General features: G+C 38.5%; 1 protein-coding gene across 7 annotated transcripts in view; it reads right to left on the bottom strand.

The window, feature by feature from the left end:
- LOC127448307 (diacylglycerol kinase beta-like) overlaps nucleotides 1-25,126 on the bottom strand; it is a 180,034-nt gene that overhangs the window by 103,071 nt on the left and 51,837 nt on the right. For 4 of the 7 annotated variants that reach the window (XM_051710741.1, XM_051710745.1, XM_051710740.1 and 1 more), the window contains exons 3-15: nucleotides 22,493-22,569; nucleotides 20,087-20,107; nucleotides 18,608-18,761; nucleotides 13,899-13,961; nucleotides 12,899-13,153; nucleotides 10,504-10,656; nucleotides 8,683-8,732; nucleotides 7,180-7,254; nucleotides 6,335-6,454; nucleotides 6,129-6,246; nucleotides 5,646-5,734; nucleotides 1,645-1,761; nucleotides 497-595 (exon numbers count right to left, since the gene is read on the bottom strand). In XM_051710741.1, coding sequence (XP_051566701.1) covers nucleotides 497-595; nucleotides 1,645-1,761; nucleotides 5,646-5,734; nucleotides 6,129-6,246; nucleotides 6,335-6,454; nucleotides 7,180-7,254; nucleotides 8,683-8,732; nucleotides 10,504-10,656; nucleotides 12,899-13,153; nucleotides 13,899-13,961; nucleotides 18,608-18,761; nucleotides 20,087-20,107; nucleotides 22,493-22,569 — 1,391 coding nt within the window. The remainder of the gene's footprint in view (nucleotides 1-496; nucleotides 596-1,644; nucleotides 1,762-5,645; nucleotides 5,735-6,128; nucleotides 6,247-6,334; nucleotides 6,455-7,179; nucleotides 7,255-8,682; nucleotides 8,733-10,503; nucleotides 10,657-12,898; nucleotides 13,154-13,898; nucleotides 13,962-18,607; nucleotides 18,762-20,086; nucleotides 20,108-22,492; nucleotides 22,570-25,126) is intronic. The other 3 variants (XM_051710747.1, XM_051710744.1, XM_051710746.1) reach the window with 2 other exon arrangements.

Raw genomic sequence — 25,126 nt, 5'->3', positions numbered from 1 at the left:
AAATAAAACTAAGAGACAAAGTGTGAAAACCATTGAAAACTAAACTAAACTGGAATGACAAATTGAAAATAAAACAGAAATAAAAAGTAAATAAAAAAATCCAATACTATAATAACGCTGAGTGGTTCTCAACTGGTGGGTCACATGTCTGTTCTGAAAGGATCACGAATATAATATAATTGTGCATAGTTAGAAAAGAACCATTAATAGGCTTATCAACCTTTAGAAGGTAGGAGACCACACTTCCCATATCTTTTGTCATTGACAACTATTATTTTGTATATTGTTGGGCATATGCAGTGCATTTTAATACATTTTAATGATCGATTAAGGACATTTGGCTTACTGTTCTATGGTAAACAATTTTGCTACTGTGTAAGGGTAAGGTTAGGGTTAAATTGGCCTGAAGGATCGGCACTTGATGTTCAATAGGAAATCTGGGTCTTGATGCAAAGTCAATTAAGAACCACTTAATCATGCAGTGGGGTGATCTTACCAGAACAACAGGGCAGATGTATGATGGCAGGAGAATGTGATCTTTAAATGGTCCACCATCACATGCAGGCTTCACATGGGATGCACACTTGTTATGGAGCTGGAAAAGATACAAATATAGATGAGTGGTGAAGTAAATACATCAACAGACTGTAATGGAATAGGCTAACAATCTTTTCTTGGGAGTAAAAGGTGCAGCAGGATCTGTACTTGATATTTAAATTAGTTGCAGGTTTAAAGCTAAACTTGTCAGTACATGCTGTCTTAACTTTAACATAAAGCTGAGAACGATGGTTCAAAAATTGCCAGAGTGTATGAAGGAGTATATAATGTTATTTTAAAAGTCATTATGTCGAGAGAAATCTCTTTGAATGACTATTAAGTGCTGACACTTTTCTTTATTACCTATTTTAAAATGAATTGGGTGCGTCGACTGACAACATGGAATAAAACTTTTGTGAGGAACACCACCAAGTGGTGTAAATAAGTATTACCTGTACATGAAAAATATCTAGTGTAGAAATTGACAACAAACTAATTAATTATACTCAATCTTGTCCTTAAAAAAGAAAAATGTTTTCTAAATTAAGCAAAACAATTTAAAAAATGCCTCTTCATGTAGACAAATTAAATTTAGCATCATATTTGAAATCTTAAAAGTGAAATCTTACATTATTACAGATAAAAATATTAATAGTACTTATGAAAAATATGTCTAAATTATGTACACACATCAGATGAACACTAAAGTGATAACAGTAGCCTACAAAAAGCTGTTTTATTTTACATAGAGCAGGTAGCCTCATGACAGCCAACACAAAAATCATATTTACAACATATATATCAGATGAATACCAATAAATTTATCTTGGTGTACTGAAGAATTGTACTTAAAATGAATTAACTTAAATGAAAGTCAGTAACTGTAATCTGAAGAATTTAAAATGTAATGTGTTACACTACTTTTTGTACTAAAAAGTAATTAGATTACAGTAATTAATTAATTTATATTTAGATTACTTTCAACACTGGTCATTAATGGATCTTTTTCATCTAAAAAAAAGTGTGGCTGCAAGAAATATTTAATACTAAAACTGATTTAAGACTGTTAAATTCAAAACTGGCCACAGGATGTCAGTAGATACTCACAGTGATTTGACACCAAACACAGTGAAGGCCCGTTAGGCCTTGATAGCACTTGATACTGCGGTGACATCTGTCACATTTTGTTGGAGAGTTACCCTCCATCCAGACATGCTGCATAGCCTAGAGAGACAGTGGATAAAGAGTCATTAGATTCTGTTGTGAAATACTCAGGACTAAACAGTCCATTTACACAAATCTAAAAGTATTATCCCTGCTCTGTCAAATGGCTTTTGCACAAGCATTCTATTGCTATCCTCCATTTGCGGTAATGTTATTCACTAAATCTAGATAGATAGCAAAACAGCAAAAACTCATGTGACAGTTAAAAACGAGTGCCTCAAAAATGTCTAAAATAATAAATTCCCATGCACTGTAAAACCATTGGCAAATTTGGATATTACAATTAAATAAAATGGAAAGATAGTAATCAGTGTTGGATTGCACTAAGGTGCAAAATACATTAGTTAAAAGCATATTTATCATATCTTATAGATTTACAGTAGTTATTTTTGTTAGTCAGAGCTGTGTACAATGATTCTTTAGGACAGAGCTGCAAGGGATTGACAAATTGCATTGCATCTAACACCAGCATGTGCCAAACCTAATACTAATTTTTTTTTTTTTAACATAGATGTATACAAAGGGAAGACTAATTAAGAAACTTACAGCATATTACTTTGAGTTTGATGGTGTCAAATATTTGTACACCACCCCCATGTTTTTATTCAAACTGCTAAACCTTTTTACAATTTACTTGTATGTTCTCTGTTATATACAGTATTGCTTCTTTATATTAAAATTACAAATACTCCACATAATTTCTTTGAGTATTCAAGTGACAATCAATCTCTGTGGTATCATAATACAAAATCCAATAACAACGGTATAGCACACAAGCCATTTAACATTTTATCTTTCCATTTCTATAGTAGTAAGACCATGAGAAATCTGCAGGGTAATTTTGCAAGATTAAGCCCAAAGCCCACAAAACTTCAATTGAGTAATATAGTGATATAAATAAAGAGGTGTCATGAACTATTAAAGCAGTGTTGTCACTCTTTTCCCTCTAATTTTTAGCACAGAAATAGCTGCTGCTCACAGGAAGTTCTCATAACCTTGCTGACATGTCCACAGAACATTACTTTGAGGTTAAGCCAAGAATTATGGATCTGGGAAGTTGCCTTAGGTGAAAACTGAGCTGGATTGTGGTCAGTGGATAAAATAATCAAAACATGAGTGTTTTACTGATAACAGAACACAGTGTTTGTTAGAATTATGCGATCTATTTTTAAGGGATAAATCTGTGCTTTGTCTTTTCTTTTTTCAGGCTTTGATCCATAGGCGGAGGGTGAACAAACAGGATAAGGCTATGTACCCCCCCAACCACTTTAGAGGTTATAATAATACTAATACTAATAATAATTACATATAATTACAGTAAATATTTAAATACATTTATTGAAAATTGCACCTACGACCAACTGTAAAACAATCCACACAAAACATGAAAAAAATGTTAACTTTTGTTATTTACACAGATGCCAGTACTCTTACTGATAATTATTTTAGTGACTCAAGATTACAGCAGGTATACAGGTGCATCTCAATAAATTAGAATGTCATGGAAAAGTTCATTTATTTCAGTAATTCAACTCAAATTGTGAAACTTGTGTATTAAATAAATTCAATGCACACAGACTGAAGTAGTTTAAGTCTTTGGTTCTTTTAATTGTGATGATTTTGGCTCACATTTAACAAAAACCCACCAATTCACTATCTCAAAAAATTAGAATATGGTGACATGCCAATCAGCTAATCAACTCAAAACACCTGCAAAGGTTTCCTGAGCCTTCAAAATGGTCTCTCAGTTTGGTTCACTAGGCTACACAATCATGGGGAAGACTGCTGATCTGACAGTTGTCCAGAAGACAATCATTGATACCCTTCACAAGGAGGGTAAGCCACAAACATTCATTGCCAAAGAAGCTGGCTGTTCACAGAGTGCTGTATCCAAGCATGTTAACAGAAAGTTGAGTGGAAGGAAAAAGTGTGGAAGAAAAAGATGCACAACCAACTGAGAGAACCGCAGCCTTATGAGGATTGTCAAGCAAAATCGATTCAAGAATTTGGGTGAACTTCACAAGGAATGGACTGAGGCTGGGGTCAAGGCATCAAGAGCCACCACACACAGACGTGTCAAGGAATTTGGCTACAGTTGTCGTATTCCTCTTGTTAAGCCACTCCTGAACCACAGACAACGTCAGAGGCGTCTTACCTGGGCTAAGGAGAAGAAGAACTGGACTGTTGCCCAGTGTTCCAAAGTCCTCTTTTCAGATGAGAGCAAGTTTTGTATTTCATTTGGAAACCAAGGTCCTAGAGTCTGGAGGAAGGGTGGAGAAGCTCATAGCCCAAGATGCTTGAAGTCCAGCGTTAAGTTTCCACAGTCTGTGATGATTTGGGGTGCAATGTCATCTGCTGGTGTTGGTCCATTGTGTTTTTTGAAAACCAAAGTCACTGCACCCGTTTACCAAGAAATTTTGGAGCACTTCAGGCTTCCTTCTGCTGACCAGCTTTTTAAAGATGCTGATTTCATTTTCCAGCAGGATTTGGCACCTGCCCACACTGCCAAAAGCACCAAAAGTTGGTTAAATGACCATGGTGTTGGTGTGCTTGACTGGCCAGCAAACTCACCAGACCTGAACCCCATAGAGAAACTATGGGGTATTGTCAAGAGGAAAATGAGAAACAAGAGACCAAAAAATGCAGATGAGCTGAAGGCCACTGTCAAAGAAACCTGGGCTTCCATACCACCTCAGCAGTGCCACAAACTGATCACCTCCATGCCACGCCGAATTGAGGCAGTAATTAAAGCAAAAGGAGCCCCTACCAAGTATTGAGTACATATACAGTAAATGAACATACTTTCCAGAAGGCCAACAATTCACTAAAAATGTTATTTTTATTGGTCTTATGATGTATTCTAATTTTTTGAGATAGTGAATTGGTGGGTTTTTGTTAAATGTGAGCCAAAATCATCACAATTAAAAGAACCAAAGACTTAAACTACTTCAGTCTGTGTGCACTGAATTTATTTAATACACAAGTTTCACAATTTGAGTTGAATTACTGAAATAAATGAACTTTTCCACGACATTCTAATTTATTGAGATGCACCTGTATATGCGTGACTAGTATTGTTTACAAATTTAATAATAAGTAATAAGCACTCTTTCCTGAAGCAGAAAAATGAAGTTGACTGAAACCGCTAGGACCTGCATTTTATCTGTAATCAAGCGGTCCCACACCGACAATGTCATTCAGTGTTGACTTTTGGAAGTTAAGATAAAATGTGGTGAAGAGAGCCTTCTTCACAAGTTTAAGGGATGTGTCTGATTAATTTATTTCACCAAAGTCATCTCTGAGCTGGATTGTTTTGAGTTTGTTTGGACGCTTATTGATTTAAATGTAAATAGATGTCATTATAAAGCAATGTTACCAACTTGGATTAACTCCTTTTCAATGCTACCATAATCTAATAAAAATGGTTTAATGTAAGAATTACACTACATTATTTTATACTTGTTTTAAAAATGTAAAATTATTTAAAAATGAAGACATTTTCTATGCGCATGCATGTAAAATTAATTCGGCCACAGCCGCTGATTTACAGGCAGCTTTTCCTTACCCCTAGTAATTAAAGTTAGAATTTGAGGTGGGGAAACTGATCCTGGACCAGCAGTTACAAGCAGCATTATTCAGGAGCAGCAATAGGAATTTCCTGTCAATACCTTATATTAAATTATGCTACACATACTCCGCATATGCTTTGATCTTTTTTTTAAGAAACAATACCTCTACCAGTTCTGATAGGAGCCTTCTTTGTGTAGTTATTACTTCAACCATGCTGTAAATTATTCTTCTGAGAAAACATCAAAATTAAGCGTTAAAGCAATTTAGAAGTGAAGAAGTGGTGATCTGCAAGACTGAAGAGTTTCTATACTCACATTGGTGTGTCTACGGGACTTGGCGTAGGTGCTAATGCAAGCAGCAATGTCTTTGGACACACAGCGCTCATGGACTGTGTACTTGCATACTGCCAAACAGAAGACAGGACTGTGAGAGATAACTTTTTTGGAGGATGAACAGACATATGTCAATCAGAACATTGCCCCAGTCTCAGGCGAGGCATCACACATCAAATATGAGAGAATGTCATTGAATGGTACTAAAATTAAAACTAAAATCAACAGATGGGTATAAAATTCAAGACAATGACAAGTAGGTACACAATGACAGTTTATTTCTTCTTTTTTTCTTATTAGATTTATACTTATCAAAATTCAGCATATTTAAATACATCTAAATTAAACAATTTGATTCAACCTTACATTTACCAGGAATAATTTTTTAGACAGCCAGACAGATAATAAGAATTCAAATGATTCAAGATCACATCACAACAGACAGGAAACTGGGCAGACACTCACGTGAGCAGCAAAGGCCCTGTTTTCGCACCCCTAACAACATAGTGTGGCAGTAATTACAGTATGCTGGCTTGTTGAAGTGCTTTAGTCTCCAAACATGCTGCCCATCTTCCTGCACATTCTGAATGGATGTGAAAGAGGGAATGGAATTACATTACTACACCTTCACTTGTCATTACCTCTTTAAACTCACAACTACATTTTCTCACCGTCTCCATTCCCAGCAGTACCAGGAGTGGTATGGTTGTCATTCCTCCTCTGATCCACTCCTCTAGTGTGACTGTTCCGTCTCGATCATAGTCGATCTCCTCCATCATCTCCTTAAGAATCTAAAAGACACGAAAAAAGAAACATGAGATTCTTGAGCAAAATTAGTGCATGTTGGTGTGGCTATCCTTATGAGGACTCTCCATAAACATAATGTTTTTTTATACTGTATGAACTATAGATTCTATCCCCTAACCCTAACCCTACCCCTAAACCTAACCCTTACAAAAAACTTTCTGCATTTTTACATTTTCAATAAAACATCGTTTAGTATATTTTTTAAGTGATTTGAATTATGGGGACACTAGAAATGTCCTCATAAATCACATTTATAGCATAATACCCTTGTAATTACCAGTTTGTAACCTAATAAAAATTTCCTCTTAAACCACCCAAACCCTCCCAAACACACACAACACACACACACACACACACACACACACACCTGTTGGTGCGGCTATCCTTATGAAAACTCTCCATAGACATAATTATTTTTTTACTGTACAAACTATAGATTCTATCCCCTAACCCTAACCCTCACAAAAAACATTCTGCATTTTTACATAAAAAAAACAAAAAACACCGTTTAGTATGTTTTTTAAGCGATTTGAATTATGGGGACACTAGAAATGTCCTCATAAACCATATTTATAGTATAATACCCTTGTAATTACCAGTTTGTAATATAAAAAATGTTTCCTCTTAAACCACCCAAACCTGCACACAAACACACACACACACACACACACACACACTTAAATGCTAGTAAGTAGAGGGTGGTTCATACCGGCTGTAGTTCTGTTGAATCCCATTCCAGGTACTCAGCTACATGGACCATCTGATTTATTATGCGGTCAAGTTCCTAAATCAACAATCATACTTGATTTAGACAACACAGACATTAAAGCATACACTTTCAAAACACTGTTGATTTCTCATGCATATGGATATTTACAGTTCCCTTTAAATACCATCTCAAAGTTTCAGTTCCAAACAAAGGGATCAGTAATATTACTGATCAGTGAGTCACCAAGTTCAGATAGTGTTAAAGGGGTAGTTCATCCAAAAATGAAAATTCTCTAATCATTTACTCACTCTCATGCCATCCCAAATGTGTATGACTTTCTTCAGCAGAACACAAACAAACATTTTTAGAAAAATATCTCAGTTCTGTAGGTCCATACAATGCAACTGAATGGTGATCAGACATTTGTAGCTCCAAAAATCACATAAAGGAAACGACTTCATACGACTTCAGTGGTTAAATCCATATCTTCAGAAGCTATATGATAGGTTTGGGTGAGAAACAGATAAAAATGTAAGTCCTTTTTTCACTCTAAATATTTTACATCTTAACGTCACATGTGGTGCTTATTTAGTTTCACTTTCACATCTGAAATTGAAAGTTATAGTGGAGATTTAAAGTAAAAAAGTACTTAAATATTGTTCTGTTTCTCACCCACACCTTTCATATCGCTTCTGAAGATATGCATTTAAACACTGGAGTCATATGGATTACTTTTATGTTTCCCTTTTGTGATTTTTGGAGCTACAAAGGTCTGATCACCATTCACTTGCATTGTATGGACCTACAGAACGTATGGACCTGTGTTCTGCTGAAGAAAGAAAGTCATACACATCTGGGATGGCAAGAGGGTGAGTAAATGATGAGAACATTTTCATTTTTGGGTGAGCTATCCCTTTAAGATGAAAGAAACAGGATCAATGAAAAGCTGATAACAATATTACATAATCCTGCAGGGATTACATGACGAACACCCCTGGTATGGCAACCCAACACAATGACATCACATGTGGTGACTACATACAGCATGTGTTAGATTACATGTACAGAATACTATACATTATTAACTTCTTGTTGCCTACTAGATCTAATTACAAAGTCAAATGACCGGAATCTAGAATATATGTTTTAAGAGCAATTTGTAAATTCAAATTCATATTTATTTAAACTACTCGTGCATATGCTTACCTCTTCTGCACACTGCATCTCCCCTTGCACATATCTGTACATACCCTATCTGTGCATGTTATTATGTTGGATATCTTCTTGTGTCTTTCCATACATATTTTAATTGATTTTATTATTCTGTGTCTCATTGTTGTACTTCTGTGTGTACTGGAAGCTTTTGTCATTTACAACACTTGTGTGTATTAACATACTTGGCAATAAATCTCTTTCTCATTATTTTCCAATCTGATTTTTTCCCCCAGATTATTTAAGGCACCTCAGCATTTTAAATAAATATAATATAGAGATAAGACTTACCGAACTGTCCAACACACCGTTGCCATCTGTGTCGTACAGCCGGAACATGACTTCAGGGTGAGAGAAGTGAGAGATAAAAGACCCCATCCAGTTTTTAGTGTGCATAAACTTTTTGAAGTTTAAAATTAGACCCTCACAATATAACCTGGAGCCCCTTTTAAAGGCAGGGACACATTTGAGTGTGACAAGGCTGCACTGTTATCAGTGGGTAGACTGAAGCAGTTAGTGAGGATTAACTTTGGGCGGATATAACTTTCCATGCTAAAGAAGTCAGACAGGAGCCAGGGCTTAAGGCCTGTCAGAGCTAACCTCATGGCAAACAAGGACAGGAGCACAGATAAGCCCTTGAGGAGTGAGGGAGAGCAGGATTTGGGAAGCTTTCTGCTGTCATTCTCAGTGAATTATGGCTACAGATTAGATCTTATTATACACCTGTGTGCAGGTCAAGAGTCAGATAAATACAGACCAGACAAAGATGTGGGTGTACATGTAAAAACACAAACCTGTAAACAAACTTGTTACTAATATAATTAACTAATAAAACAAACTTGTTACTAATATAAATAGTTTCCATATCTATGATGTAACAAGCAATACAGTTTGATGGATTTACTTGATTGATATGTGCTGACACAGGCTGTTAGCTGAAATCAAATGAACTAATTTCAAAGATCCATATCTATCACACTGGATTTAAATATGCCTTGTGACTACAGAAATGAAATACATCAAAACTGCAAAGATGAGGTTACATCTATTATGTCAATGAGCATGTTTACATGTACACCAATACACTGATTACTCTCTAAAATCAACTTATTTAAAAAAATCTGACAAAGCAAGAAATCCATGTTTACATGACATTTGAAATAATCACGGTATTCTCTGTTTTTTACGCACGCATGAAGAGGCATGCGCTCAACATGTGCGCATATTGGATGAACCGGCGAGAACGCCGGTTAAGGTGTTTACATGCCACATAAAATCACTGTAATGGGCAAAAATCTACCCGTGTCGATCGGTTTATTCTTATGCCATTTACTCTTACACCGTTTATTACACCGATAAAGGAGCACCGTTTATTGCGTTTACATGACCACATGTGTGTCGGCTTATTAAGCATAATCAATATAAGAACGTCCATGTAAATGTCCTCAATGACTTATATTTGTCATTCTGTGGTTTGGTTTGCCTGAGTTGATATTTGCTTAAAAATAGTTACAATTTCTTTGGAAAAGTAAAGATAATAGAGGGCAACAGTGCCCGTTTACTTTTTCATCCATCATTCTGGAAAAAATTTTCCCATGAGGATTTCATAAAGTACTTCATAGTACTTCAAGGCATGAATCAAACCAACCAGCTCTGAGATGAATTATAACATTACAAACGTTGATTTGAAGCATTTAGTATTTGAGTACTTGAAAATCGGACAAAAAGACAAAAACCATCAATTCACAAATTTGGACCTACTGATAGGTCTGTCTTTAAAGTTTTATAAATTATCATTAACATTGCACTCTACTGGGCTATTTTGTCACAAGAGGGAGATCAAATCAGTCAAACTGACCATAAAAAGTCTGAGAAGCTTGATCCTACCAAAGATAAAGTTTGTCTTTGCTCTTACATGGCATAGCAAAAATGTGTAACCAATTACATTTGAAAATACATTACCAAATAAGCATTTGATGTTTAAAAATGTTTCTTTTATACAAAATTAGTCAAAGCTACGAAAAAAGGGTATATATACAGTATACTGTATATATATCCACAGCAAAAACCTGTTTGGATAAATATAAAAAGCCAATTTCCACTCCAACTTACATTCAAGCTTGTCCTCTGGTGTCCCTCTCTCCAGCAGGGACAGGTAGCACACAATGTCTTTGAGGAAGACCACTTGGGGCGAGGGCAGTGGAGAGCCCTTTTGTGGAGAAGGACTCCTCCGGAGAGATGAACACTTCTCAAATTGACTTCGCTCTGGAAGAATTTCAATTATCATATGTCTATTAGAAATGACATCAGATATCACACCAAAATGTTTGTGTATGTGCATGCTCATCTACAAAAAATTGGGGTTTTGTCAGCCTTCAGACAGCAATATATAGTTCTGATCTGGCAATATAATTTAAAGGCATAGGCATCATAATTTTTAAGGCATCATCATTTTCTCACTCTCATGTTGTTCCAAACCCTAATGACTTTCTTCTGTGGAACACAAAAGGAGATGTTTGGCAGAATGACAGCCTATTCAATGAAAAAAGAAGAAGATGTAATTAAAGTGAATGGTGACTGAAACTAACATCCTGCCTAACAACTTTGAAAATTCTAGTTCCTGGTTCATGTCATGTGGTTCCCTAGTCATGTGATTCCTGTTTTCCCTCCATGTTCATGTATCTTGTTTTCATTGGTTTATTGTTTAATTATCTTGTTTAGATTTCTGTTTGTTTATTGGTTATCTTTGTCATGTGTTCTTCCATGTCCATATATTTAAACCCTCATGTTTTCCATTGTCCTTTGTCAAGTATTGTTGATGTAGGTTAGTTCATAGTCATGCCATGTAAAAGTCAACATGTTTTGTTTTTGTTTCATGTTTATGTTAGGGTTTATTGGATTTCATGTTTATTAATAAACTGCACTTGGGTTCATCGCACTACTTCATCGTCTCTTCACCTTCCTGTTGTCAGCATCGTTACAGAAATACTTGACCAAACGATGAACCCAGCAATCCAGCTCCTCCGCCTACGTCAGGGGAATCGTCCCCTTGAGGACTATGTGGAGGACTTCTGCACTCTGGCCTGCCGGGTGGACTTCGATGAGGTTGCCCTCAAAGACTGTTTCCATTTTGGACTAAATGAGCCTATCTCCACTTTGATGCCTTGCGGTCGCATTTCCCTCAGCCTCGCTCAGTATATCGACCTTGCCCTGCAGATCACTGGTTCTACGTTCACTGTGGGGGAGGCGGATGCCATGCCAGCATTCCACGACATGGCCGCCAAGCCAGCGTTCCACGTCACAGCCGCCGAGCCAGAGTTCCACGTCACGGCCGCTGAGCTAGTGCCATCTTTTGTCTCAGAAACGCCTCAGCCTGCTCCATGCCACGTCACAGCAATGCCTCAGCCTGCTCCATGCCACGTCACAGCCACACCTCAGCCTGCTCCATGCCACGTCACAGCCACGCCTGAGTCTGTGCCACGCCATGTCATGGCCACATCTCAGCAGTCGGACCTGGAGATGGTTCCCACTCTTGTACCCACCCTTAGTTCTCCTGAGCAGGCAAGGGGAACTTTCAACCCTCCGACCCTGCCTGGACCCTCTGAGCCCTGGACTCCGCCTTGGCCTGTTGGTCCCTCGACATCGCCTCAGTTCTGCATTCCCTCGGCTCCATTGCGGTCCTTCAGCATGTTGGCTTTGCCGGGGTCCCTCGTCCCTCCAGCTCCTCCTTGGTCTGTCGGTCACCTGATCCCATGCTCCATGCCCTGCCAAGCCATGCCTCAAGACCACCCCCCCAGCTCCCTATTGAAATTTGAAGTTTACGTCATGTTTTATGTGTTTTGTTCATGTGTTGGGGCGTCGGGATCCAGCCCTTAATGGGGGGGATATGTCATGTGTATTTTGTTGATTTTTGTATTTCATGTCTTTTATTTTGAAAATTCTAGTTCCTGGTTCATGTCATGTGGTTCCCTAGTCATGTGATTCCTGTTTTCCCTCCATGTTCATGTGTCTTGTTTTCATTGGTTTATTGTTTAATTATCTTATTTAGAGTTCTGTTTGTTTATTGGTTATATTTGTCATGTGTTCTCCCATGTCCATGTATTTAAACCCTCATGTTTTCCATTGTCCTTTTGTCAAGTATTGTTGATGTAGGTTGGTTCAGAGTCATGCCATGTAAAAGTCAAGTCAGGTTCATGTTTTGTTTTTGTTTCATGTTTATGTTAGGGTCTATTGGATTTCACATTTATTAATAAACTCCACTTGGGTTCATCGCACTACTTCATCGTCTCTTCGTCTGCCTGTTGCCAGCATCGTTACAAACTCCTTTATGTGTTTCACAGAAGAATGAAAGTCATACAGAATTGCAACAGCATGTGGGTAGCGAAATGATGACATAAGTTTCATGTTTGGGTGAACTTTTCCTTTAGTGAGACCCTAGTTATGGATTACCTGTGGAAAAAAATAAGGGTGGTGAAGATCAAGGGTGTTCACTTTACATGACTCTGACCTGGCGAGAGGTGCGGGGAGTTGGTGGTCTTGGAGAGAGCCAAAGCATTGCTGCTGCTGCTGCCCACCAGGGGTTTGGGCTGCATGCCGGGCGACTGGTGGGGTCCTCTGGGTGTGTGGCCCCCTGTGCCGGAGCGTTGTGAGGATGACCGGGAGGAGCAGGGAGACGTGGTGGCCCCTGAGCCTCGAGTAATCCCTGAAGAGGCCTCTGGTGTATGATGGCCCATGGTGCTCAGAATGCTCCTTCCATTGATACCTACAAGAAAAAAGAGGTACAGGAAAAAAAGTGGGGAAAATGAAGGTGATAGTCCACTATGGGGCCTGTGAGAGTGTTATATAAAATGGAAGGATGATGAGTCACATACACTAACAGTGTTTAAGTGCACTTATATTTTTTCTAAATTTAGGATAAAATTTAGAACTATTCCAAACCATGCAGACCGCTAAATAAATATGAAGACAATTTGGACATAGTATATTCGGCTAATTACTAACTGGGGGGCATGCACACTCTCATTTAGAATTAAATGGATTCATCAACATTAGGATTAAAACAAATGTATGTGTGTAAAAATGTTTCCAACACATAAGTAAGAACACTTGTATGCAATTATTAGTAAATGAGACTCAATGAATTTGATAGTTACGGGCTTACTAATGCTCAGTGGTATGGCTCAGTTTTTGTAACTATTGATTTTGTAACTTATTAGCATGATGATTCTTAGGCACTGTAGAATGATTCAAGGCAGAATGTTGTGTCACAGGGTACAGAAGAGGAAGCTAATAGCATTTAGCAAGTATACACATATCGACAGAACTTCACAGAACTTCGACAGAACTTCACTTCGCTTTGTTTAACATCAACACAAACAATCAAAACAGCTACAACACAATTGGACAATATGTAACAACACCAGGTGAAGTGACATGTTTGAAGGGAGTCACAGTTGTGATGCAAGTCTTCATTTTCCAATGAAATCACTCCACCACACTTGTGGTACCTGTTATAGGAGCACAGGCCACTTCAGTCTGTATAGAGATGCCTGCATCAATGGACTTGGGCTCTGCAGACACAGGGGGTCAAAGTAAAGTACAGTGGAACAAGAGTAAAGCAAAATGGACAGAGAAGAAGAGCAGATTTAAGAAGAATGAGAGTTGAGGTAGTTTATGTGCGCAGTCATCAAGGGACAAAATGGAAGATTAATATGGCAGATTTATCACTGCCATAATGAGTGAAAAAGATGTTTAAAATGGCACACAACCTAACTAAATGTACTATTTTTGCAGTATGCAGAATGCATACTTTGCATATTATGCAATTACTCTAAATGCATGGAAAAACTTTACAATCTGCTATATTTGCCAAAATGTGCAGAATTCAACCAGAGCACACTACGTGGAATAGTGTATCCCACTATCCCTCCCGCAATGGACTCTTCTTTTCATTTCCAGTATGAGGAATGACCGGAAGTAATATTGCCAACAGATTTAACATCTCCCTCTTGACTTATTATTTGATTGTACAAAATTTGAGACATTTTTACACATAATTGGATTAAAAATACAAAATAACGGGGCCTGGGTAGCTCAGCGAGTATTGACGCTGACTACCACCCCTGGAGTCGCGAGTTCGAATCCAGGGCGTGCTGAGTGACTCCAGCCAGGTCTTCTAAGCAATCAAATTGGCCTTGTTGCTAGGGAGGGTAGAGTCACATGGGGTAACCTCCTCGTGGTCACTATAATATGTGGTTCTCTCTCTCGGTGGGGCACGTGGTGAGTTGTGTGTGGATGCCGCGGAGAATAGTGTGAGCCTCCACACGTGCTACGTCTCCGTGGTAATGTGCTCAACAAGCCACGTGATAAGATGCGCGGATTGATGGTCTCAGATGCGGAAGCAACTGAGATTCGTCCTCCGCCACTCGGATTGAGGCAAGTCACTATGCCACCACTAGGACTTAGTGTGCATTGGGAATTGGGAATTCCAAATTGGGGAGAAAAGGGTAGAAAATAAAAAATAAATAATACAAAATAATACAAAATAACCATCTTTAAGGCAGAGATAATCACTGGAGGACACTTGCTCAAATAAACATGTAACGCAATGAGGTTATGTGGCAACAATGTAAAATAACACGCTACTATACCCTTCCAAATGTAGCGTCATGCAATGTAATAACAACATTTAAAATATTCTACTATAATAGATGTGTTCTGTAACTAAGAGAACTGTACAAAAACTGTATTTCATTCTTCAATGCTCTTATTATAGATGTGTATTTGCTAGGCCATGAAAGAGGGAGCATGGCACTAGATGGCACTGTTGGCTATTGAACTTTTCATAAAGTCAATAGCTATTTGCCTTAATGACCTAAACTCAATGGTGATAGGGGTGTGTTTCAGACACCAGCCCCTTTCACATGAGTGGGCTTTTGGCCAGAAATCCTGCATCATCTTTGGAAGGAGTCAAAATCTGTCCATCTGTTCATTTTAATTTATTTTTTCTTCATAGATGGATGGCAACTCAGAATCACAGAGAGCCTGAAGAGAGGAGAGCAGGTCCCTCGGCAAGAGCAGGTTTCTCTGCATAACACAGAAGCAACTGCTCAGATGTCCCAACAGATGGATGTGAGGTCTCCATACGTCTGCCGGTTCATTATTATAGTCATGAGGCCGACTGTTTGTTCTATGCAGGTTTACAAACAGAGTGGTATTGTGTATCTTAATTCAAGTGAAGAGATTTGTGCATCAACGTGTGATGGTGTTTCTGAACAGACAGGGGTAAAATGAAACATAGTTTCGACTCAAGATTCTGACTGAACAAGCTGTAAAGCAGTGGTAAACGTCCTGGTTACTTTTGTAACCTCCGTTCCCTGATGGATAGAACGAGATGTTGTGTCGATGTAGTGACTCTAGGGGTCACTCTTGGGAGCCCCAAACACCTCTGATTTTGAAAAAAGGCCAATGGGAATTGGCAAGTGGAATTTGCATGCCACTCCCCTGGACATATGGGTATAAAAGGAGCTGGCTCACAACCACTCATTCAGGTTTTGTGCTGAGGAGCCGAGACAAGGTCCCGGCCATTTCAGTGGGAAGTTCAGTATTGTGGCAAGAGGGACACAATGTCTCGTTCCCTCCATCAGGGAACAGAGGTTACCAAAGTAACCAGGACATTCCCTATCTGTCACTCACTCGACGTTGTGTCGATGTAGTGACACTAGGGGTCCCTATACGAAATGCCACAATAAGCTGAACTGTGTTACGTGGACTGGCGGTGTGAGACGGGCAGACCGTTGTGTGCCTTGTAGCCAGCGCACCAGGCCATCACGTAACCTCCCCCAACGTTCTTATGAGCATTGAACGGTCCATTCGGCCGGGGGGGGGGAGGGTATTTTGAGTGGAAATACATCACATGGTCTTACCGAGTCTTGTCGGAAGTATGTCATGTGGAAAAGTCCCATGGTAGGTCCTACCCGAGGGGGGAGGAGCTCTACAAACACGGTGACCGGGGGCAGAGGAACCTCTGCCCAAGGAAGATGCAGTATACCGACAGGGAAATGATTTAGCGGAAGATATATCACATGGGGTCACCTATGGGGAACCAGCGCATGTGGAGTACCTACTCCAGTACAGGGCTTAGTTAGCACATGTACTGGGCCAGCAGCGAGTTTCTCCGCAAACTCGTCTGCCACAGGGCTAAGGAGGAAAGTCATCCAGGGATCACAACTTTGTGAACACGACTGGGAGTCAAAGCACACGTCTTCACCTCAGGGGAGGGGAAAGGTGCTATAGCAGTACACCTGGCCAGCTGTCCCGGAACTTACCTGCTCATACCTGACAATACACGGGACGAGACCGGCTCAACCCGGAGATTGTAGAACCTCGCAAAGGTGTTGGGTGTTGCCCAGCCCGCTGCTCTGCAGATGTCTGCTAAAGAGGCGCCATTGGTCAGGGCCCAGGAGGCCGCCACATTCCTAGTAGAGTGGGCTCATAGCGAACAGACGCCACTTCAAGGCATACAGGCACCTCGTAGTGGGAGCCCTAGCCTGAGTGATCGTGTCTACCACCGCGGGTGGTTGGCCACTTAGGGGTGCCAGATGGTGCCCCGTCCCTGAGAAAGAAGGTCCTTCCTCAGGGGAATTCGCCAGGGGGGTGCTGTCGCGAGGAGCGTGAGGTTCGAGAACCACGTCTTGGTGGGCCAGTAGGGTGCTACTAGGATGACCTACTCCTCATCCTCCCTGACCTTGCATAGGGTCTGTGCAAGTAGGCTCACTGGGGGAAATGCATATTTGCGTAGTCCCGGGAGCCAGCTGTGTGCCAGCACATCTGTTCCGAGGGGTGCCTCGGTCAGGGCATACCAAAGCGGGCAGTGGGAGGATTCCCGGGAAGCAAACAGCTGAACAAATCAGCTGGACCACCTGGGGGTGGAGTCTCCAATCTCCCCTGAGCGTAACCTGTCGTGACAGCACATCCGCTGCGGTGTATTCCACTTGGCAATTCCCAAATGACCCCTAGTGTCACTACATCGACACAACGTCGAGTGAGTGACAGATAGGGAAATGCTGATACATGCACACCTGTGATTACACATTCTATATTAATGCAAAAAGTTGCAATGTTGCTTGGCAACCATAAGTTATACTGTCCTAACCAGTTGCTGGAAACACGACAAGTTTCCAGCGACAAGTAATTTGTCTGTCCACCCTGAACACGAATCTGCTGTGCATTACATCACGATTACAGCCAATCAAAATATGTTTAATGTTTAAAGGAATGTTCCGGTTTCAGAATAAGCTAATTAATTTGTGGCATAATGTTAATGTCCACAAAGAAATAATTTTGACTTATCCTTTTTTAATACAGAAAAGCAAAAATCACAGTTAAGGTAATGCACTAACAATGGAAGTGAAAAGGGCCAGTCTATAAACATTAAAAAATATACGTTTTTCAAAAGTATAGCCACAAGATGTAAGCATTTTACATGTTTACATGATTTTAAAGTGATAAAATTGCTCAGTAACCTTTTCTGTGTAAAGTTATATCCAATATTACATATTCATGACAACAAAGCCTGTATTTCTGGTATTGAATATAACTTTACCCAGATAAGGTTAATCAGCAATTTTATCAAACTGAAATCATGTATAATGCTTACATCTTGCGGCTATACTTTTTAAACAATGTGTATCATAGCGTTTATGGACTGGCCCCATTCACTTCTATTGTAAGTGCCTTTCTGTAACTACTTTAAAAAAATGAGTGGTAGTCAAAATTATTTTCTGTGGTAATCAACATTATGCCACAAATACAGTTGACTGAACTTGTACTGAACCCAGAACATTCCTTTAATGTACAGTTATGAAGAGCATGATTTTAGACTAATGAGAGATTAAAGTGGGTGGGGCTCCAAGCGATCGACAAAATGTCCTGCTGCTCGTCCTTTGTCATGGCTGGTAAGAACAAAAACTCAAATTAAATTGTATTGGAATAACCCAAAATTACTGTAACACACAGCACCTCGTGCTTTATTGCTTTATTTTACAATACTCAAAAGCTCATTAAAACATTTATACAATAGCTGCAAAAAACAGTAACTTCAGAAAAAGTGACATCTTGTTTCAGAGAACCCATTACACTGTTTAAGTGAATATGAAATCTTGACATTTACAGGCCTGTTATTGATAGTATGAAGGCATTTAAATAGACTATTTACCCAGCATGCCTGCTCCAGATCGAGAAGTGTCAGGGGAGCTGCCTTCACCAGACTTGCTCTTGAAAGAGGTAAAGAGGTGTTTGCACAATTCCTCCGGGATGTTATTCTCCAGGTAGGTGGTCATGAAAAGCCGGAAGCCCTCGTAGTCAATGGGCTGCAGGACACAAGTGGAGAGATGATTAGAAAAAAGAACATGGAAGCCTTTTAAATGATTAAAAGCCTGACCATGAATATGTAGCCTCCTGCATCTGTATGTTTTCAGCAAAAGAGACAATGTCCCTCTATCTGGATATGAATGATGTGTTCAAGCATTTCATTGCGATAAAAGGAAACTTCATTATGACACATGGCAACAAAAATACAGAGGTGGCCAACTGACACACATTAAGTACAGTAAAAACTAGGGCTATCAATTGATTAAAAAACAGAGATAAAGATATGCTTGCTTATTAATTAAACATATTAACGGCAATTAAAGACATTTACTGTATATCAATATTTGCTGATAAATGCCTCCAAATTAAGATAATTCAAAGACATTACAGTATCGTGGCATTGTGTTCCTTAGAAGTCTATATATATTGTTTATTTCTACATCTTTGCACATTATCCAAACACTAGCCTACAGTCCACAAGCAATCCATTTTGCAATAGAGTTTGTGAATCTGTCCGAGGCAGACTTAAGGGTCAAACACAGAATGCATTCTTGCATTCCGTCTACACAATTGTGTAGTTGTTGGTCTATCATATGCATCAGATGGACGTCTTTGGCTGTTAAGTTTTGTTGCACTTTTTTTTCCTCGCACCATAAGCGCCACATTTAAAAAATCTTTATCAAGTTGAAAGTAGCTCAACTTTGAAAAAGTTGTATCTTGAGATCCCTACATCTGTTTTTAAATGCAAGAACATATCTTGTGTGAGCAGCTCCTTACTCATTCTGTGCTATCCACTCTCGGTAAGTGTGGTTTGGTGAGGGGCATTGCCTGTTGTAGCAGTTTAAAACTTGAATTGTTCAGATAGTAGGTATATTAGTAAATGAAAACAAGTAGGATGGTAGGAAAATTCTTTTTTATGGAATTTACGTAGGAGGGGGTCATGAATTGTTAAATTGCTTTAAATTTTAGCTAATGTGTAAATCGTACCAAATTAGCACTTTAATATGACGGCCCTAGTAAAAACACATAACACATTTGCACATTTTGGCTGTTCAGAAAAACATAAAATCATCTGAGGTTACAAAAACACCATGACAAGGAGGCCATTAATATAATATCCAAAGGAACTGAAAGTAGCACAGACATATGGCTCACACTGAAAAGCACTTGCTACGACCTTTGACCTTTAGAAGACATTATGACCTGAGCGTGACTTTGTTGTTAGACAGTGATGGATTTGTGGGATTGGTAGATTGTGTCGGGGCATGCAGTCTTTAGACACACTGAACCACAGAACATGCAAACCCAGAAGGTAATAGCTTACTTGGTTGAAAACATCTTGCTTCTGTGTGGCAGTCAGAGATATATGGAGAGGGTAGAGGGAGAGAGGGGGTTATAGATACTGTAGTGGTCGTAGGTGCAGAGGGAAGGTTTCAGTGAATGGTGTTATCTTTCATATCCTCTGGTCCTCTGACACTTCACTGAATTCGCCAAACACATTATATTCCATATTTAAAGCTGTATGAAAGTAGTCCACCAGTGTCATACTTAGTACTGTTTTGTAGGTTTATTGGCATTGAAATTGACTGATGTATTTGCATAATCCTTGACTTACTTTAAATTTAAATTAATAATTTACTCAACCCCATGTTGTTCCAAATCTATATGCTGTTATTTTTTCAGTGCAACACAGACAATTTTGAAGAATCTTTAAGCAGCTTTCACCTTCGCTTGAAATTCCATACTGACTACAAGCTGTCAGGCTCCAAAAAACCAAACAAAAAACAAAAACATAAAATTATCGATATGACTCATGCACAGTTCTGTACTGTATACTCCACTGCAGCTCTCAAATCAAATATGGTGCAGGTTGGACATTTGATTTGAGAACTGCAGTGGAGTGGATGTGAGTAACAGCTTTAAATTTTGTTTGTTTCTCACACAAAGTTCTTGTATAGTTCAGAAGTCTTGGAATCTAGCACATAAATCATATGGACTGCTTTCATTGTGATTTTATAATATTTCTGACAGCATGAGATCAAAAGGAACTCATGCTGAATGGAAAAGAGGAGCATGTGTATTCTTCAAAGTTTTTCCTTTTGTGTTCCAAATGAAAAAGAACTGCATTCAAGTTTGGAACAACATGAGGGTAAGAAAAAACAAATACAAAACAAAACAGAATTTATTTATTTATTTATTTATTTATTTTTTTGTGAACTATTCCTTTATGTGAGTAATTTGTTCTCAATAACAAAATGAAAAAGAAAAATGTACAAAAACAACTTAATCATTTCAGCAAATCAGTAATGAAGAAAACTGGATCTATTAGATTTCCTTCTTTAGAAACTCCCCAACATGTTGCTAAAATTAAACTCTATTAATGGCAAAAAGCCAATACGGCAAACATGGATACAATGGCAAGAGATGTGAGAGAGAAGGAATTAGAGGTGGAAGAGAGGAACTTGTATGCAGAGGCATGCCACAGTTGAAGGAATACAAATTTATAGCAGATGTACACCAAAAACAGGAAGGTGTTTGCAATGCTTTTTCACAGATACACTCATTTAAAAGGATAGTTAACCCAGAAATGACAATTCTATCATAATTTACTCACCCTTATGCCTGTATGACTTTATTCTTCTGTGGAACACAAAAGGAAGTGTTGGGCAGAATGTTAGTCTCAGTCACCATTCACTTTCATTTAATATTTTTCCATACAATGAAAGTGAAAGGTGACTGAGGCTAACATTCTGCCCAACACTTCCTTTTCTGTACCACAGAGGAAATAAAGTCATACTGGTCTGGAACAACATGAGGGTGAATACATGATGACAGAATTTTCATTTTTGGGTGAACTAACCCTTTAAGTAACTAAATCTCACTATTATAAAATGTATTTTTATAATTTGGTGGTGTGAGAAGTAGTGTAACCACCCGTGGTTGTTAAGGGAACTTCCTGTGTGACTTTCGACACTGAAACAGGCCCTGTAGTGATGTAAACAATGAACAATTTATTTAACCTTTCCCTGGTGCCCATTCTTATGCTGTTAACTTCATTTTGTAAAGACACTCAAAAGAGCTGGTTGATACAGGATATTTACAGCCCAGCAGCAGTTAGACAGTCAATCACGCCTTTATACATGAGTGAAATATAGCACTCTGTCATCATAAGCTGGTAGTACAGTGGCACTGATGGCATGTCACCACCATTTTGTGTTACCTTCCAGGCTTGAGATTTACAGGTGCGGTCACAACAGAACTATTGAAGAATGAGAAGCACGCAATGTCACACCACAGCAAACCTGGCATCGGCTTCAGACCCATTAACTGCACCAGGGCTGATTCTGTATTGATTGAGCAAAAGCTTTGGGTCACCACCTGTGGCGCCAAACCCTGAGCAGCTTCTTATTTATGTCAGTGTGGAGGAGAGCAGAGAAATATAATGGCGACATTCCATAAAGCAAATTATAGATGCAGCTGCCTGCTGGCCACTGTTGTCACGGCAACGTGATGCATGGTCTTTATGATGTCAATGTGGACCTTCTCTAATAGGGGGAGGTATCTGGGCACCTCCATTCGGGGAGCGGATGACTAAGCATTTCCTGTAATGACTTGGGAGTCAGGTCGTATTGGGCTGTTCTGTCAAATCACAGCCAGAGGCTTCACTGCCTCTAAACAGATAATTTAATAAGGTGAGATGGCTTCTCCTGTGGTAATAATATACCTGTACCTGCTCAGGGTTGTACTTGGAGAGGACACCATTTCCATGAAACTCTCCCAGCACATCTTTAAGCTTCTTGGAGGAATCTGTGCAAGGGATAAAAGAAAGGAATAAATTAGTAGGATATACAGTACAGTATATGAATTAAACAAATGTAACCTGGGGAACTCCTTGGTTTGTTTTTGAAGCAAAAGCTGTTTGGAATTGTCTTAAATGCTGGACATTATGTTAACATGTTGATTTCAAATGAACATTGACACAAGACATCACTGTAAGCAAATTTTTTTGTTATTATTGTCTAAGAACTCGTAAATGTGTCAGTTATCAATAATGTATATTAAAACAGTTAGTTTCAGTCTTCTAATCTGATTAGAAAGCCTTTTAAGAGTGCTGATATTAAGTATAAAAGCACGGAGAACGCTTCACTGTTTGTTTCACACTGTTTGTCTGTGATTGTGGCATTCCAGTTCCAGACAGGCTGTCAGTCTGTGCGTTGCTCTGCGACTCGCAACAGTTGATCCAGATTTGGCTTTTTTAAAAACTGTTTTCATTAAAATAACAATTATTGCCTGTATTGTTTCTAAAATATTAATGACTAAATATTAGCTTCCTGTTTAAAGCACTGTTGCATAAAAGCTTACAGTAACAGCCAGTACTTACTATACTTTCATGTACTGCCTTCCATCCAGTTAATATATCAATCCATTTATCTAGGGTTCAGATATTCACTCTAGCTACTTGTTTAAGTTGTTTGCAAAGAAAAGAAAAAACAACAACTGAAATTAGAGCTATATCTCAAAAGCATCTTCTGTGAATCAAGCATATTCTCAAGATGCACCATTCGCCATATGGTAATGTTCCTGACAATGTAATTCTTTACCTGAAAAAAGTAAATAGACAGACTCTGAGTTATGTCTTGTTATAGACAGACTCTGAGTTATGTCTTTTGACAGCTGTTTTGGGGGCAGAACAAAGTGTTGTTGATTATTTTTTTTCATTGAAAGTTGCTAATATCTCCAGCCAGCTCCCCCTTGGTGTTATCTCTGTGTTTCCCACTGACCAGCAAGGTGTCTATTAAATGTAACTGTATTAATTGCATCTCATGATTATATTGAATTTTCGGTACCCTTCATGAAAACACACAAAATTTACATTTGAAATTTCTGAAAATCACTTGATTCCTGCAGAAGTCTATCACATTTTCTCATTCCAACCATCTTTAGATGAATCAAAAGTTGAAATTTGATGGGGTTTAAGTTGATCAAACACATCTATGATACAAAATGCAACTCTTGGGTTTCAGATACCAAAATCATAAGCAACAATGTTAAGCGAGTCAATTTAAAAAAAACTAAAAAACAATAACTTTGTTGCTACAGTTGTCAGAGGTTCATTTTATGCATTATGAGATTACATTTTGGTGCCTGTGTATTTTGCATTCTTAACTGTATAAATCAATAACTATAATGATGTTATACTGTAATTGCAATATGCCAACTTAAATACTTAAATCTGCTTTATATTTTTTAAATATACAACCCCAATTTCAAAAAAGTTAGGACAGTATGAAAAATGCTAATAAAAGCAAAAAGGAGTTATTTGTAAATTATATTCACCTTTTGCTATATTGAATGCACTACAACTAAACATTATATGATGTTTTACCTTGTGAATTACACTACCGTTCAAAAGTTTAGGGTCACTTACTCATTCTTTATTTTTTTCACATTTTAGAATAATAGTAAAATCATCACAACTATGGAATAATAGAAATGGAAATATGGGAATTATGTTGTGACTAAAAAAAATCAAAAATAAATCAAAACTGTGTTATATTTTATCATCTTCAAAATAGTCACCCTTTGCCTAGAATTTGCAGTCATGTACTCTTGGCATTTTCTCAACCAACTTCTTGAGGTATCACCCTGGGATGCTTTTTAAACAGTACTGAAGGAGTTCTCATCTATGTTGGGCACTTATTGGCTGCTTTTCATTATTATTTGGTCCAAGTCATCCATTTCAAAAACTGTATTTTTTTAAATACAATTTTAGTTTTGTAATTAAATAAATTAATATGTTGGCACAATTATATTTTTGTCTACAAAACTAATTTCAAACATTTAAGCATCTCTGATCCCTCAGACATCACTCTCTTAAAAAACATCATTCATCTGTAATGGATATCATGAACATGGGCTTGGGATTACTTTAGTAAACCTTTGTTAGTCAACACCATTCGCCGCTGCATCCACAGATGCAAGTTAAGACTTTACTATGCAAAGCAGAAGCCCTACATCAACACTGTCCAGAAGCGCTGCCAACTTCTTTGTCTCATCTTAGATGGAAAGTAGAACAGTAGAACTGTGTTTTTTGGTCCGATGAGTCCACATTTCAAATAGTTTTTGAAAAACACAGCCATCACGTTCTCTGGGCCAAAGAGGAAAAGGACCATCCAAGCTGTTATCAGCGTGATGTCCAAAAGCCAGTGTCTGAATGGGCCAGGGGTGTGTCAGTGCCCATGGCATGGGCAATTCGCACATCTGTGAGGGCACCATTAATGCAGACAGATATGTAAAAATTTTGGAGCAGCATATACTGCCATCCAGCACCGTCTTTTCCAGGGACATCCCAGCATTTTCAGCA

This window comes from Myxocyprinus asiaticus, chromosome 11, assembly GCF_019703515.2.
Source record: "Myxocyprinus asiaticus isolate MX2 ecotype Aquarium Trade chromosome 11, UBuf_Myxa_2, whole genome shotgun sequence".
In the NCBI taxonomy this organism is placed as follows: Eukaryota; Metazoa; Chordata; class Actinopteri; order Cypriniformes; family Catostomidae; genus Myxocyprinus; species Myxocyprinus asiaticus.
Note: the sequence above shows the minus strand (reverse complement) of the source record. Positions and strands in the feature narration are given on the sequence as shown.